The sequence below is a fragment of the Hyperoodon ampullatus genome (assembly GCF_949752795.1).
Source record: "Hyperoodon ampullatus genome assembly, chromosome: 15".
Classification (NCBI taxonomy): domain Eukaryota; kingdom Metazoa; phylum Chordata; class Mammalia; order Artiodactyla; family Ziphiidae; genus Hyperoodon; species Hyperoodon ampullatus.
In genome coordinates this window covers 57,915,764-57,933,032 of record NC_136928.1, presented here as the reverse complement: position 1 = coordinate 57,933,032, position 17,269 = coordinate 57,915,764, and the positions used below count along the sequence as shown (strand labels likewise).

Here is a 17,269-nt window from a genome sequence, read left to right as displayed (position 1 = left end):
TATATATTATCATGTCATCTGCGTATAATGACAATTTTACCTCTTTGTTAACAATCTGAATACCTTTTCTTTTGTCTGATTGCTGTGGCTAGGACTTCCAATACTATGCTGAAGAGAAGTGGTGAGAGTGGGTATCCTTGTCTTGTTCCAGATTTTAGTGGGAAGGCTTTCAGCTTTTCACCGTTGAGTATTATATTGGCTGTAAGTTTGTCATAAATATCTTTTATTACGTTGAGATATGTTCCTCCTCTACCCACTTTAAGAGTTTTGGTCAATTTTATCCAATGCTTTCTCTGCATCTATTGAGGTGATCATATGGTTTTTGTCCTTTTGTTGATGTGGTGTATCACATTGATTGATCTGCATATGTTGAACGGTCCTTGTGACCCTAGGATGAATCCAACTTGGTTGTGGTGTGTAACCTTTTTTATGTGTTGGTGGCTTTGGTTTAATAATATTTTGTTGAGATTTTTTTTTCATGTTGACTGATTTTTTTTTCATATCAGTATTATTCTAAGAATTTTACATCTTTTTTAAATGGTTGTTAGTTTCTGCTTTATAACAAAATGAATCAGTTATACATATACATCTGTTCCCATATCCCTTCCCTCTTGCGTCTCCCTCCCTCCCACCCTCCCTATCCCACCCCCCATCCCACCCCTCCAGGCGGTCACAAAGCATTGAGCTGATGTCTCTGTGCTCTGCGGCTGCTTCCCACGAGCTATCTACCTTACGTTTGGTAGTGTATATATGTCCATGCCTCTCTCTCACTTTGTCAAAGCTTACCCTTCCCCCTCGCCATATCCTCAAGTCCATTCTCAAGTAGGTCTGTGTCTTTATTCCTGTTTTACCCCTAGGTTCTTCATGACATTTTTTTTTCTTAAATTCCATACATATGTGTTAGCATACGGTATTTGTTTTTCTCTTTCTGACTTACTTCACTCTGTATGACAGACTCTAGGTCTATCCACCTCATTACAAATAGCTCAATTTCATTTCTTTTTATGGCTGAATAATATTCCATTGTATATATGTGCCACATCTTCTTTATCCATTCATCCGATGATGGACACTTAGGTTGTTTCCACCTCTGGGCTATTGTAAATAGAGCTGCAATGAACATTTTGGTACATGACTCTTTTTGAATTATGGTTTTCTCAGAGTATGTGCCCAGTAGTGGGATTGCTGGGTCATATGGTAGTTCTATTTGTAGTTTTTTAAGGAGCCTCCATACTGTTCTCCATAGTGGCTGTACCAATTCACATTCCCACCAGCAGTGCAAGAGTGTTCCCTTTTCTCCACACCCTCTCCAGCATTTCTTGTTTCTAGATTTTTTGATGATGGCCATTCTGACTGGTGTGAGATGATATCTCATTGTAGTTTTGATTTGCATTTCTCTAATGATTAATGACGTTGAGCATTCTTTCATGTGTTTGATGGCAGTCTGTATATCTTCTTTGGAGAAATGTCTATTTAGGTCTTCTGCCCATTTTTGGATTGGGTTGTTTGTTTTTTTGTTATTGAGCTGCATGAGCTGCTTATAAATTTTGGAGATTAATCCTTTGTCAGTTGCTTCATTTGCAAATATTTTCTCCCATTCTGAGGGTTGTCTTTTGGTCTTATTTATGGTTTCCTTTGCTGTGCAAAAGCTTTGAACTTTCATTAGGTCCCATTTGTTTATTTTTGTTTTTAATTTCCATTTCTCTAGGAGGTGGGTCAAAAAGGATCTTGCTGTGATTTATGTCATGGAGTGTTCTGCCTATGTTTTCCTCTAAGAGTTTGATAGTTTCTGGCCTTACATTTAGGTCTTTAATCCATTTTGAGCTTATTTTTGTGTATGGTGTTAGGGAGTGATCTAATCTCATACTTTTACATGTACATGTCCAGTTTTCCCAGCACCACTTATTGAAGAGGCTGTCCTTTCTCCACTGTACATTCCTGCCTCCTTTATCAAAGATAAGTTGACCATATGTGCGTGGGTTTATCTCTGGGCTTTCTATCCTGTTCCATTGATCTCTCTTTCTGTTTTTGTGCCAGTACCATACTGTCTTGATTACTGTAGCTTTGTAGTATAGTCTGAAGTCAGGAAGCCTGATTTCTCCAGCTCCGTTTTTCGTTCTCAAGATTGCTTTGGCTATTCAGGGTCTTTTGTGTTTCCATACAAATTGTGAAATTTTTTGTTCTAGTTCTGTGAAAAATGCCAGTGGTAGTTTGATAGGGATTGCATTGAATCTGTAGATTGCATTGGGTAGTAGTCATTTTCACAATATTGATTCTTCCAATCCAGGAACATGGTATATCTCTCCATCTATTTGTATCATCTTTAATTTCTTTCATCAGTGTCTTATAATTTTCTGCATACAGGTCTTTTGTCTCCTTAGGTAGGTTTATTCCTAGATATTTTATTCTTTTTGTTGCAATGGTAAATGGGAGTGTTTTCTTGATTTCACTTTCAGATTTTTCATCATTAGTGTATAGGAATGCCAGAGATTTCTGTGCATTAATTTTGTATCCTGCTACTTTACCAAATTCATTGATTAGCTCTAGGAGTTTTCTGGTAGCATCTTTAGGACTCTCTATGTATAGTATCATGTCATCTGCAAACAGTGACAGCTTTACTTCTTTTCCGATTTGGATTCCTTTTATTTCCTTTTCTTCTCTGATTACTGTGGCTAAAACTTCCAAAACTATGTTGAATAAGAGTGGTGAGAGTGGGCAACCTTGTCTTGTTCCTGATCTTAGTGGAAATGCTTTCAGTTTTTTACCATTGAGGACAATGTTGGCTGTGGGTTTGTCATATATGGCCTTTATTATGTTGAGGAAAGTTCCCTCTATGCCTACTTTCTGCAGGGTTTGTATCATAAGTGGGTGTTGAATTTTGTCGAAAGCTTTCCCTGCATCTATTGAGATGATCATGTGGTTTTTCTGCTTCAATTTGTTAATATGGTGTATCACGTTGATTGATTTGCGTATATTGAAGAATCCTTGCATTCCTGGAATAAACCCCACTTGATCATGGTGTATGATCCTTTTAATGTGCTGTTGGATTCTGTTTGCTAGTATTTTGTTGAGGATTTTTGCATCTATGTTCATCAGTGATATTGGCCTGTAGTTTTCTTTCTTTGTGACATCCTTGTCTGGTTTTGGTATCAAGGTGATGGTGGCCTCGTAGAATGAGTTTGGGAGTGTCCCTCCCTCTGCTATATTTTGGAAGAGTTTGAGAAGGATAGGTGTTAGCTCTTCTCTAAATGCTTGATAGAATTCGCCTGTGAAGCCATCTGGTCCTGGGCTTTTGTTTGTTGGAAGATTTTTAATCACAGTTTCAATTTCAGTGCTTGTGATTGGTCTGTTCATATTTTCTATTTCTTCCCGATTCAGTCTTGGCAGGTTGTGCATTTCTAAGAATTTGTCCATTTCTTCCAGGTTGTCCATTTTATTGGCATAGAGTTGCTTGTAGTAATCTCTCATGATCTTTTGTATTTCTGCAGTGTCAGTTGTTACTTCTCCTTTTTCATTTCTAATTCTATTGACTTGAGTCTTCTCCCTTTTTTTCTTGATGAGTGTGGCTAATGGTTTATCAATTTTGTTTATCTTCTCAAAGAACCAGCTTTTAGTTTTATTGATCTTTGCTATTGTTTCCTTCATTTCTTTTTCATTTATTTCTGATCTGATCTTTATGATTTCTTTCCTTCTGCTAACTTTGGGGGTTTTTTGTTCTTCTTTCTCTAATTGCTTTAGGTGCAAGGTCAGGTTGTTTACTCGAGATGTTTCCTGTTTCTTAAGGTGGGATTGTATTGCTATAAACTTCCCTCTTAGAACTGCTTTTGCTGCAACCCATAGGTTTTGGGTCGTCGTGTCTCCATTGTCATTTGTTTCTAGGTATTTTTTGATTTCCTCTTTGATTTCTTCAGTGATCACTTCGTTATTAAGTAGTGTATTGTTTAGCCTCCATGTGTTTGTATTTTTTATAGATCTTTTCCTGTAATTGATATCTAGTCTCATAGCGTTGTGGTCGGAAAAGATACTTGATACAATTTCAATTTTCTTAAATTTACCAAGGCTTGATTTGTGACCCAAGATATGATCTATCCTGGAGAATGTTCCATGAGCACTTGAGAAGAATGTGTATTCTGTTGTTTTTGGATGGAATGTCCTATAAATATCAATTAAGTCCATCTTGTTTAATGTATTATTTAAAGCTTGTGTTTCCTTATTTATTTTCATTTTGGATGATCTGTTCATTGGTGAAAGTGGGGTGTTGAAGTCCCCTACTATGAGTGTGTTACTGTCGATTTCCCCTTTTATGGCTGTTAGTTTTTGCCTTATGTATTGAGGTGCTCCTATGTTGGGTGCATAAATATTTACAATTGTTGTATCTTCTTCTTGAATCGCTCCCTTGATCATTATGTAGTGTCCTTCTTTGTCTCTTCTAATAGTCTTTATTTTAAAGTCTATTTTGTCTGATATAAGAATTGCTACTCCAGCTTTCTTTTGGTTTCCATTTGCATGGAATATCTTTTTCCATTCCCTTACTTTCAGTCTGTATGTGTCTCTAGGTCTGAAGTGGGTCTCTTGTAGACAGCATACATATGGGTCTTGTTTTTGTATCCATTCAGCCAATCTGTGTCTTTTGGTGGGAGCATTTAGTCCATTTACATTTAAGGTAATTATTGATATGTATGTTCCTATTCCCATTTTCTTAATTGTTTTGGGTTCATTATTGTAGGTCTTTTCCTTCTGTTGTGTTTCTTGCCTAGAGAAGTTCCTTTAGCATTTGCTGTAAAGCTGGTTTGGTGGTGCTGAACTCTCTCAGCTTTTGCTTGTCTGTAAAGGTTTTAATTTCTCCATCAAAATGAATGAGATCCTTGCTGGGTAGAGTAATCTTGGTTGCAGGTTTTTCTCCTTCATCACTTTAAATATGTCCTGCCAGTCCCTTCTGGCTTGTAGAGTTTCTGCTGAAAGATCAGCTGTTAACCTTATGGGGATTCCCTTGTGTGTTATTTGTTGTTTTTCCCTTGCTGCTTTTAATATGTTTTCTTTGTATTTAATTTTTGACAGTTTGATTAATATGTGTCTTGGCGTATTTCTCCTTGGATTTATTTTGTATGGGACTCTCTGTGCCTCCTGGACTTGATTAACTATTTCCTTTCCCATATTAGGGAAGTTTTCAACTATAACCTCTTCAAATATTTTCTCAGTCCCTTTCTTTTTCTCTTCTTCTTCTGGAACCCCTATAATTCGAATGTTGGTGCATTTAATGTTGTCCCAGAGGTCTCTGAGACTGTCCTCAGTTATTTTCATTCTTTTTTCTTTATTCTGCTCTGCAGCAGTTATTTCCACTATTTTTTTATCTTCCACGTCACTTATCCGTTCTTCTGCCTCAGTTATTCTGCTATTGATCCCATCTAGAGTATTTTAAATTTCATTTATTGTGTTGCTTATCATTGCTTGATTCCTCTTTAGTTCTTCTAGGTCCTTGTTAAATGTTTCTTGCATTTTGTCTATTCTATTTCCAAGATTTTGGATCATCTTTACTATCATTCTGAATTCTTTTTCAGGTAGACTGCCTATTTCCTCTTCATTTGTTAGGTCTGGTGGGTTTTTATCTTGCTCCTTCACCTGCTGTGTGTCTTTCTGTCTTCTCATTTTGCTTATCTTACTGTGTTTGGGGTCTCCTTTTTGCAGGCTGCAGGTTCGTAGTTCCCATTGTTTTTGGTGTCTGTCCCCAGTGGCTAACTTTGTTTCAGTGGGTTGTGTAGGCTTCCTGGTGGAGGGGACTCGTGCCTGTGTTCTGGTGGATGAGGCTCGATCTTGTCTTTCTGGTGGACAGGTCCACGTCTGGTGGTGTGTTTTGGGGTGTCTGTGGCCTTATTATGATTTTAGGCAGCCTCTCTGCTAAGGGGTGAGGTTGTGTTCCTGTCTTGCTAGTTGTTTGGCATAGGGTGTCCAGCACTGTAGCTTGCTGGTCGTTGAGTGAAGCTGGGTGCTGGTGTTGAGATAGAGGTCTCTGGGAGATTTTCACCATTTGATATTATGTGGAGCTGGGAGGTCTCTTGTGGACCAGTGTCCTGAAATTTCCTCTCCCACCTCAGAGACACAGCACTGACTCCTGGCTGCAGCACCAAGAGCCTTTCATCCACATGGCTTCAAAGATAAGCCCTGTGTCCAGAAGTATAAGTCAGTGGATTTCTGAGTGGACTGGAGTCTTATGAGTGACAGAGGGAGAATGTGGTATACCTAAATGCTTATAGGACTCAAAGATGTGAGCTTGAGTCCCAGGTAGTCTTCCTAATGTCACGTGATGCTTCCTGGGACAGACCTGTGCTGAAAGCTGTGCTGGATGCCTTTCCTTTATGCTCAGTAGCTGGCTAGTCACTGCCCAGGAAGAGCATAGCTTCATCTGGAAAACTGAAGTGGGTCCTGAAGGCATTAGCAGCTGGAGGCTGTCAAGTGACCACACTCCCCATAGATGAACATCAAGTTCTATCTTGAAGGAAAATCCAAGCCCAGGCAACCACAGCGTTCTCGAGAACAGAGCCCTGCTGGTCTTGGAGAGTCTCCTAAAGAGGCGGAGGGCAGCTTCGGCTCATGCTGGGGCAGAAATGTTGAGAATTTTTGTGTCTATATTCATCAAAGATATTGGCCTATAATATTCTTTTTTGGTAGTGTCTTTGTCTGGTTTTGGTATCAGGGTGATGGTGGCTTCATAGAAGTCTTTGGGAGTGTTCCTTCCTCTTCGGTCTTTTCGAAGAGTTTGAGAAGGATCGGTAGAAGTTCTTCTTTGTATGTTTGGTAGAATCTGCCAGTGAAGCCATCTGGCCCTGGACTTTTGTTTATAAGGAGTTTATGTCATTACAGATTCTATTTCATTTCTAGTGATTGATGTGTTCAGGTTATCTATTTCTTCTTGATTCAGTTTTGGTTGGCTGTATGTTTCTAGAAAGTTGTCCATTTCTTCGAGGTTGTCAAATTTGTTGGCATATAATTGTTCATAGTACACTTTACGGTTTTTATATTTTTGTGGTATCTGTTGTGATTTCTCCTCTTTCATTTCTTATTTTGTTTATTTGTGTCTTCTCTCTTTTCTTCTTGGTGAGCCTGGCCAGAGGTTTGTCAATTTTGTTTACCCTTTCAAAGAACCAGATCTTGGTTTTATTGATTTTTTTTTTCTATTTTTTCTTTTAAATCTCTATTTCCTCTCTGATCTTTATTATCTCCTTCCTTCTGCTGACTTCAGGTTTTGTTTGTTCTTTTTCTAATTCTTTTAGGTGGTGGGTTATGTTGTTTGAGATTTGTTTCTTAAAGAAGGCCTGTATCGCTATGAACTTCCCCGTAAGAACTGCTTTTGCTGCATTCCATAAATGTTGTATGGTTGTATTTCCTTGTCATTTGCCTCAAGTTATTTTTAAATTTCTCCTTTGATTTCATCGTTGACCCATTGGTTTTTTGTAGCATGTTGTTTAGTCTCCATGAAATTTTTTTTTCTCCTTTCTTTTTCTGTTGTTGATTTCTAGTTTTATGCTGTTGTGATCAGAAAAGATGCTTGAAATAACTTCTATATTCTTAAATTTGTTGAGGTTTGTTTTGTGTCCTAGTATGTGGTCAGTCCTAGCAAATGTTCCATGTGGACTTGAAGGGAATGTGTATTCTGCTTTTTTTTGGCTGTAATGTCCTGAAGATATCAATTAAGTCTAACTGTTGTATTGTATCATGTAGGATCTATGTTGTCTTATTGATTTTCTGTCTCAAAGATCTGTCGATTGATGTGAGTGGGATGTTAAAGTCTCATACTATTATTGTATTCCGGTCAGTTTCTCCCTTTATGTATGTTAGTATTTGTTTTATGTATTTGGGTGCTCCTATATTGGGTGCATATATGTTGGCAAGTGTAATATCCTCTCCTTGTATTGATCCTTTATCAATATATAGTGTCCTTTTTAATCTTTGTTTATAGCCTTTGTTTTAAAGTCTATTTTGTCTAATATGAGTATTGTGACCCCTGCTTTCTTGTCATTTTCATTTACGTGAAATATCTTTTTCCATCCCCTCACTTTTAATCTATGTGTGTCCTTTGCCCTAAAGTGGGTTTCTTGTAGGCAGCATATTGTAGGGTCTTGCCTTTTTATCCAATCTGTCACTCTGTGTCTTTTGATTGGAGCATTTAGTCCACTGACAGATAATTATTGATAGATATGTATTTATTGCCATTTTAAACCTTGTTTTCCCATTGATTTTATATTTCTTCTTTGTCCTTTTTTTTTCTTTTTGTTTTTCCTTTTGTGGTTTGATGATTTTATTTTGTATTATGCTTATGTTCTGTTCTTTTTGGTTTTTGTGAATCTATTGTGTGTTTTTGATTTGTGGTTGCCCTGTTTTTCAAGTATGTTAACCCTTTCCTATATCTACTTGCTTTACACTGGTAGCCATATAGACTTAAACACATTCTAGAAAAAAAAAATCTACATTTTCTTACTCTCCTCCCCCACGTTTTATGATTTTGATGTCCTCTTTTGCATCTTCATGTTCATCCTTTTGCTGTTCATTGTGGTTATCATTGCTTTCACAGAAATTTTTTGATTTTAAAAAAAATCTGTGTACTGGCTTATTTAAGTGATTTACTTTCTAATTGTGATTTTCTCTTTCCTATAGACTCTTACTTTACTATTTAGAGAAGACCTTTCAATATTTCCTTTAGGATAGGTTTAGTATTGCTGTATTCTTTTAGTTTTTGCTTGTCTGAGAAATTCTTTATCTCTCCTTCTATTCTAAATGATAACCTTGCTGGGTAGAGTATCCCAGGTTGCAGATTTTTCCCTTTCAGGACTTTGAATATGTCTTGCCACTCCTTTCCAGCCTGCAACATTTCTGTAGAGAAATCAGCTGATAGCTTTATGGGGGTTCCCTTGTAATTAATTCTTTGTTTTTCTCTTGCTGCGTTTAGAATCCTCTATTCATCTTTAACTTTTGCCATTTTTATTATAATATATCTTGGTGTAGGTCTGTTTGGGTTTATCTTGTTTGGAACCCTCTGTGCTTCCTGTATCTGGATATCTATTTCCTTCTTTAGGTTTGGGAAGGTTTCAGCCATAATTTCTTCAAATACATTTTAAACCCCTTTTTCTCTTTCTTGTCTTTCTGGGATCCCTATTATGTGTAAATGACATGCTTTATATTATCTCATAGGTCTCTTATATTGCTTTCATTTTTTAAAAGTTTTCGTTTCTATCTGCTGTTCTAATTGGATGATTTCCATTATTCATCTTCTAGATCACATATTCATTCTTCTGCATTATTCATTCTGCTATTTATAGCCTTTAGTTCAGCTTTCTTCTCTTTAAATGAATTCTCTAATTTTTCTTGGCTCCTCCTTATAGTTTTTAGTTCCCTTTTACAGTAATCTGCATTTCTGTTGATAGCCTTTCTTAATTCTGTCAGTATTTTCATTATCTCCGTTTTAGACTCGGCGTCTGTTAGACTGAAGAGGTCTGTTTTATTCTTTCAGGGGAAATCTCTCGATCTTTTAATTGGGAGTGGTTCCTCTTCCTTCTTCATTTTACTTATATTTCTCTTGCTCTATGAGTTTAGGGGAAACAATTATCTACTGTGGTCTTGGAGGGCTATTTTTATGTGGGAATGTTCCTGTGTAGCCTGTGTGGGTTTAATATTTATTGGTGCGAGGGCTGTTTTTAGTATGCGTGGCTGTCACTTCTTTCTTCATTGTATACTGGCCGTTATCCCCTTGATAGGAGGTGTGAATGATGTTGTGGTGACCAGAGCCTGCACTGGATATTGAGCAGGCCTTCCTCCTTGCTCTGTGGTTGTCACTGCCCTGTCAGGAGCAGGGTCTGTTCCCTAGTTGATGGAGTAGAAGCTGCCAGATCCATTCTGAGCTGAGTTTCTAATCTGTGGTTCAAGGTAGGTGGGATTGGAGCGCTCCCATTGGGAGAGGAGCCACTGAGTATTCCTCTGCTGCAGCTGTTCACCTGTGGCTGTGCTCTGTTGTGTCACCTTTCACAACCCGTTGTGTGGGCTCACAAAGTACACTGTTGTTGGCATTGCCCTTGGCCCCACGTCCACTGTATGCTGGCAGTGGGCCCTGGTGCCTCTCAGGCTTTGTTTTCACAAGGCTACCAGCACAAATCCACTGAAGCCGGTCCTAGGACTGCAGTAGTCACGCACCTGGGCCCGCTATGGGAGCTGTGGAGGCAGCTCAGACCCTGACCCAGCCCAGCCCCTGCATGTACACGCCCACAAAGCCCATAGCTGCTAAGGCCAGACCTGTCCCAGCTGCGAGAGCACCCATTGTCCATTTGGATGTTCCGCAGGTGCTGAATTTACAAAGCTGCCTGAACCTCTTGTTTCAGTGTCACCACATTTGGTAGGTCTGCCTTCCTGGCCCCTGAGGGCCTCAGTGCCCTCATTCAGGAAACGCTTTCCCCTCCCCTTAGTCCTTTTTCCCTCACCACTTTCCCCTCCCCTTTGTCCCTTTCCCTCTCCTGAAATCTCTCTACTTCTCCTCTCTCCGTCCTCTCTTCTCTCCTATCCTGAGAGAGTGGACATCAGGCAGCTACAGCATCACTCCTCTCAGCTTGTGAGACCTGCTCCCTCTGGCTGGTAACAGCTCACATTGGCAGATGACAAGCAGAGCAGGGAGAGGCTCCTTTCACACTTTGCAGATCTTGGTCCAGTGGGCTCTCCCTGATGGGAGATTTCTGAGAGTAATAGATTTCAAACCTCATATCATGTAGGGTCTGGAAGTACGATTGTCCCAATATTCTCTCCTTTATTTTCCTGCCACCAAGAGAAGTCCCATTGGGAACAGGCTGAAAAGGCAGATTTCTATATACTGGTGTATGCGTGGGTGAGTCCCACCTGTGGGTCAGAGACCCACAGACAACATACAGCTGGCTGTTTTCCAGGCTTGATCACCCCGGTGGGCAGTGGACAGGGTGCTACTGCCTTCACTGGCCCTTTCTGGAAGTTTACAGGTTGGTGCCTGAATAGATACCCACAGGGAGTGGGTTGAAACGGCAATCTTTCTCTTTTTCAGTCTTTTCTGTCCCTATGTTACCGACCAGGGTTCTTGGCCTCCTTAATCAGTAGAAATTGACAAGAGGCCAGACAAGAGATTCAAGCAAGGCTTTATTGGGGCTCCCCTTGCTCGCTCCCTGAGGGGTGCAAGCTGGTCCCTTACATGGGGGTGAGGGTAGGGGCGGGTCCAGGAGTCGGGCGGGAGGGGTGGCTGAGGTGGTCTGCTCACCCCCTTGGTGGTGCCATGTGCAGGGGGCATGTGCAGTACCCTGCTTTTGCTCCTGACACCCTGCTTTTGTTGGGTTTTTTGTCTTCTTGTATCTTGTTGATCATAATTTGCCCCAGCTGCTCATGCACACAGTTATTTTTAGTCCCTTATAGTTGTTGTTTTTGTATTTTGTTGCTTGAGGAGACGTTTGTCCAGGTGCAAGCACTGCAGCAAAGGGTCCCAGGTCCCAGCCTATCTTTCACAAGATCTTATAACCTCTAAGGGACATATTCAAACCATTGCCTAGAAAGAAAAAACAATGACCATGCCTATAGATCCACAGGCTTCATGCTTTGATATACTTTTCTCCTCCCCATTCTATTATCTGAGCATTTTAAAGGCCAAAGTTCATTACTTGTCAGGGAGTTTGAATGGTAACATTCAGATATGGAACTTGAGGAAGAAGACAAAGCTAATGTTTTATCAATCTGACCCCCTCTGTAAGTGTTGAGATAGTCTCATTTCCTGAGAACTTCCCAATTACATGTACTACAAAACAGCAGTGCAGACTAATTTTGTAGCGAGTATTTCATTAATATTGTTCCCTAACTAGATTCCAGTAAAACAAATATTTAAGAAAACATTTACAGAGTTCTCCATAAAATTAACATTAAATTCTGACCATCTTGTTGGGGCTTAGAAATCCAGTTTCACCTTGAAATACTACTGTATTCTGACTTTAATCAAAAAGAGATAATCCTATTTCATTTCTTATTTCATAATTTTAATGATGAGCTTAAAGAAATTTAGTTTGGGGGTGAGGATTTTCTTATGAATGCCTTCAGGCAAGGCTTTCCAACCTTTTTCACATTCTGGCACATCTACAGAATGATAGGGTTTGTGCATTTGTTTTTGTTTTTTTGGTTGAATTAGTTAGTTTACAATGTTGTGTTAGTTTCAAGTGTACAGCAAAGTGATTCGGTTATACATATATATACTTTTTACGATTCTTTTCCATTATAGGTTATTACAAGGTATTGAATATAGTTCCCTGTGCTGTACAGTAGGTCCTTGTTAACCTATTTTGTGTATAGTAGTGTGTACACGTGAATCCCAAACTCCTGATTCATCCCTCCTCCCCACGTCCACCCCACCCGACCTGGCTATCCTCTTGATAACTAGGTTTGTTTTCTATGTCTGTGAGTCTGTTTGTTTTGTAACTAAGTTCATTTGAATCACTCTTTTAGATTACACATGTAAGTAATATCCTATGATATTTGTCTTTCTCTGTCTGGCTTACCTCACTTGGTATGATAATCTCTAGGTCCATCCATGTTGTTCCAAATGGCATTATTTCATTCTTTTTTATGGCTGAGCAATATTCCATTGTGTCTATATACATCACATCTCCTTTATCCATTCAATCTGTTGATGGATATTTAGGTTGTTTCTGTGCCTTGGCTATTGTAAATAGTGCTGCTATGGATTTGTGCATTTGTGTGTGGCTGAAAGCAACCAGCCCAGCACGGCTTCCCTGAGAGAGCAGTTTCTCAGCACTCTGAATGGAAAGTTTTGTTATTAACTACCTTGCAGCTGCGTGCTCTGCTGCAAACTTGCATTCAAACCTGCAGGTCCACTTGGGCAGATGGCTCTAGTTAGGGCAGCATGAGCTCTGAAAACTGGTTTGAAAAAAACTTGTTTAGAGGGTTAGTGCAGTTTTCTCCTTCATTTCTCCTAAATGTCCCAGCCTAATCGGTTCTGTAATGTGAGCCTTGTTTCAATAGCAAGTCAGAACTTGTATACTGTGGGTGCTATGCATATGTATGTTTTTATTTAAAGTGATGATATGAATTAATGCCTTTTAAAAACACTGCTTAGAGCCTAAGCTCTTTAAGTGCACTGATGCTTAAACACACTTCATAATGACTGTTTTGGACAGTTTCAGTGGTTTCCTGAGAACTTAAAGTAATACCTTGAAAAGTGAACATCCTTCACTGAGGTGGTTTTGTTGAGTTAGTGTGAATTCCATGTATAGTGGGAAACCTGTAGTGACTCTCTACCTGAGGACTACCCAAATACAGGAATACTTTTTCCACCCAGCTTTTTGGGATTCTTCTTGGTCACACTGAAAAATGTCCAGGGAAAATGTAAATATATATATACTTTTTTTTCAGAATGCTAGTGCCCCATTACCCTAAGTGGTGGTTGAAAATAACAGTCCCATGGAAGGTATTTTTATGGCTGTAAATCTGACACTAGTATGGCAACCTGTTCTGAGAATACCATTAAAATTCTCCTTCGGGTAATGTGAAATATGGCCATTAGATCCAGGTGAGTTCATAAGACAGGGTTCATAAGATTCCTAAATAGAAAACCTACAAGAGAATGAAAACACCCAGACTGTTCTGCTTTTAAGAAAAAGTGTGGGAGGCTTCCCTGGTGGCGCAGTGGTTGAGAGTCCGCCTGCGGGGGACGTGGGTTCGTGCCGCAGTCCGGGAGGATCCCACATGCTGCAGAGCGGCTGGGCCCGTGAGCCATGGCTGCTGAGCCTGTGCGTCCGGAGCCTATGCTCCGCAACGGGAGAGGCCACAACAGTGAGAGGAGGCCCGCGTACCGCAAAAAAAAAAAAAAAAAAAAAGAATAAGTGTGGGGCTTCCCTGCTGGTGCAGTAGATAAGAATCCGCCTGCCAATGTAGGGGACACGGGTTCGAGCCCTGGTCCGGGAGGATCCCACATGCTGTGGAGCAACTAAGCCCATGCGCCACAACTGAGCCTGCGCTCTAGAGCCCGCGAGCCACAACGACTGAGCCCACGTGCCACAACTACTGAAGCCCACGTGCCTAGAGCCCGTGCTCTGCAATAAGAGAAGCCACCGCAATGAGAAGCCCGCGCACCACAACGAAGAGTAGCCCCTGCTCGCTGCAACTAGGGAAAGCCTGTGCACAGCAACGAAGACCCAACTCAGCCAAAAATAAATAAATAAAATAAATTTATTTTTAAAAAAAAGAAGTGTGTTATGGATAAAAACCAGCTCACATTCTGATAACAAATAAGTGCTCATTAAGTTTGGTTTTTTTAAGCTGAACTTTAATGAGTAAAAATCCCTCACAATTGAAGTTTATGTAATGGCCTATAGCCGAAATGAAATTTTAATTTTTCTTGCTCACAAGATTTTTTTCCTTCTCTGTTCTGACTTCTTTCAGTTGAGCCTTTATGACAGAAAAAACCAACTGATATTTCTCCTCATGCCCTTTATCTCACCCCAGTAAAAAGCAGGAGAAAAATAATACATAGATTAAAACAGAATTGTATTAAACATTCACTTTCCTGTTAATCAGATGAATTTCATTCATTCCAGGCCAGTCAAGAGAGAAAAATACAGGCAAGTTGGTTTTTGAACTCACATCGACACTCCAAATTGTGCTGGGAGTGCCCACTGCTTGGTTAGAAATACTTAGTGTGGAAAATTTCCCTACAGGTGTGCGTCGCCTCAGCTGACCTGGCAGTGCCTGCCCTGGGCTCCTTCACCAGGGCAGCCCCATCGCGGAGCTGCAGCTCGAGGTAGAGGTGCTGCCGTCATTTCCCAGCTGAGCAAGCAGGTGAGTAGCAAGCACTCTCCCGAGCCTGGTCTTTATTGTGTGGTGACAAGTTTCACAATCATGCTGATGATCCGTGACCCTCGAGGACAGGTACACAGATCTATGCTTGGGTTTTTTATCTTATCCTGGAGAAGCTGGTCAAGTTCGCAGCGAAGTTCCTTTACTAATTCAGCCACCTAAAATGAAAGTTGCAATGTAAGCAGTGCTTGGACCAACAGGGAAGGAAAGGTTATTAAAGGGAATTCTCCAGTTATGATTATCATTATTCTAGATTTCTGCTATTTTAATTCCATGGTGGGGGAACTAAACATATTTTTTTTTTTCTAAAAGTGCTTCTAAAATTTCTTGATGCAATTACAAGAACATACACTCAATGTCAGCTCTGTAATATACTAAGTGGGGTCCATTTTAAAAAGCCTCCTCTCTCACATCTCATTTAAAGAAAATATTAAATCGGGAAATATGGCTTTTATATAGTGTTCTCCATATTAAAGCTTGGTCAACTTTTACAGTTTGCTCCGAGAGGAGAAGCAGGAAAATGGAGAATTAAAAATGGCAGATATTAAACCCAAAAAAATCTCTTTAACTTTGGAATTTGTCTGCTTTTGTTGGTGGGGATAGCGTTGGGAGACAGCCTACATGTTTTACGGTGGTTTGCTTGTGCTGATGCAGTGCCACTGTGCGTGTCTTGCCAGCATCTGTTTGGCTGCTGCTCCGCTGTCTGGCAACCCTGCAGGGTGGACTCTGTCTGCATCCCACAGGCTCACGCCATGTGCCCTGCCAGAGTGAGTGGTTCAGGTGGTCCAGGCCTTAGAGTCCATGACATTCTTCAGCCACAGGAGTTGGTTTAGGAGAGGAGGTTTGCTGGAACTTTCAGGAAAGAAGCGTTCTGTCTTCCCTTTTGGACAGTATATGCTGCACGGACGTGACCCAGGAGCTGCTACAGCCATCCTGCTACCACAGGGCCAGACAGGCTTTTGTTGTTAAGCAGCTGAATCAAACCAACCCTGCCTGGCCCTCTTGACCTGTACTATCCCATGTGGCTAATCTCCTGACCACATGAAATGTGCCCGATCCAAATCGAGATGCGCTGTGAGTATAAAATACACACCAGATTTTGAAGACTTAGTATGAAAAAAAGAGTATAAAAATCTGAATTGTTTATATTGATTACATGTTGAAATTAAAACTTTTTAGATGTTTTCTGCTATATAATATATATTAAAGCTAGTTTCACCTATTTACTTTTTTTAATGTGGCTACTAGAAAAATTATTAGGTATGTGGCACATATATTTCTCCTGGACTGTGCTGCTTCAGACTTTAAAGGGAATTTAACTGTAATGTTTGAGTTGGTGTTTCTGCCTCCTGCAATAGAAGATTTCTAAGAGATGCAAATATTAAAAATTTTTATTTCTTAAATATACTCCCCCTTAAATGTTTTCTAGAGACTCCATACAGTGAATAATTGAGATTTTTTTAAATGGTGGTTGTGGAATCAGGGTGATTTTTACTTAGTTCTGCTCATCTATATTTTGATTTTCTTTGAACTTGTATTTGTATAACAATTAGGAAGCTCCAACCCCTCACTCATAGCTTCTGTCCGAAGCCTTTCACACCAACTGTCCTGGGCTTCCCCTCCTACTGTGCTTCCTTAACTCTTACTAAGGCTCCCCCGCTGGCCTCACTTCAGCCTCAGTCTTGCTTAGTGTCCCCTGCAGACCCATCATTCACTCTCACGCAGCTCTGTGGTCCTTGTTCCCTGAAGAAATGCCCTATACTTCCTATTATCAGAGCCCCTCATGGCCTGAGTCTCATGCGACAGACTCGTGATCCCTTACCTGATGTGAAGCTGCTGCAAAACGGATCCAGCCATCGTCCAAGGAGACAATGAACTCTCCCCTTTGGAGCTGCACATTGACTTGGCCCCCTCCGAACAAGACCAGCGGGTACACAGACACCATGCTGCAGTCTCGGATGAACACCCGACTGGTTTTGATCTTCTCATGGTACACCAGGTAAGGGCTGTCAAAGTGTCTGACCTGAAACATATGACAGCTGTGTCACTGGCAACATAAGGGGAACTCCACCAGTCCCAGGGATTTAATCATCACCTGTCCAATGACTCCCCAAATTATCTTCAGCCTGTAGGTTCCCCTGAGCTCCAGCCTTGTATGTGCAACTGCCTACTTGATGTCTGTACTCAGACATCTAACAAGCATCTCAGACTTGCTGTGTTCAAAAGGAATTCTCGATTTTCCCCTCCTTGTGGTGGTCACTATCTCATTAAATGATACTCCCATTCACCCAGTTGCTCAAGCTCCCAATTTAGGAGCCATCCTTGATTGCTCTCTCTCCCTCACTCCATCTATATCATCACTAAGTCCTGTCAGCTCTGTTTTCAAAATACATGATGAACTGACATATTCTCA

General features: G+C 40.4%; 1 protein-coding gene across 1 annotated transcript in view; it reads right to left on the bottom strand.

Annotated features, from left to right (window-relative positions):
* Positions 1-14,239: 14,239 nt before the first annotated feature.
* The window catches only part of DHX57 (DExH-box helicase 57), a gene marked incomplete at its 5' end in the record, with an annotated part of 48,639 nt that continues 45,609 nt past the window's right edge, over positions 14,240-17,269 (bottom strand). The window contains 2 exons of the mRNA XM_079720441.1: positions 14,240-15,014; positions 16,679-16,879. Of these exons, the coding sequence (XP_079576567.1) occupies positions 14,871-15,014; positions 16,679-16,879 (345 nt within the window). The 3' untranslated portion in view covers positions 14,240-14,870. The remainder of the gene's footprint in view (positions 15,015-16,678; positions 16,880-17,269) is intronic.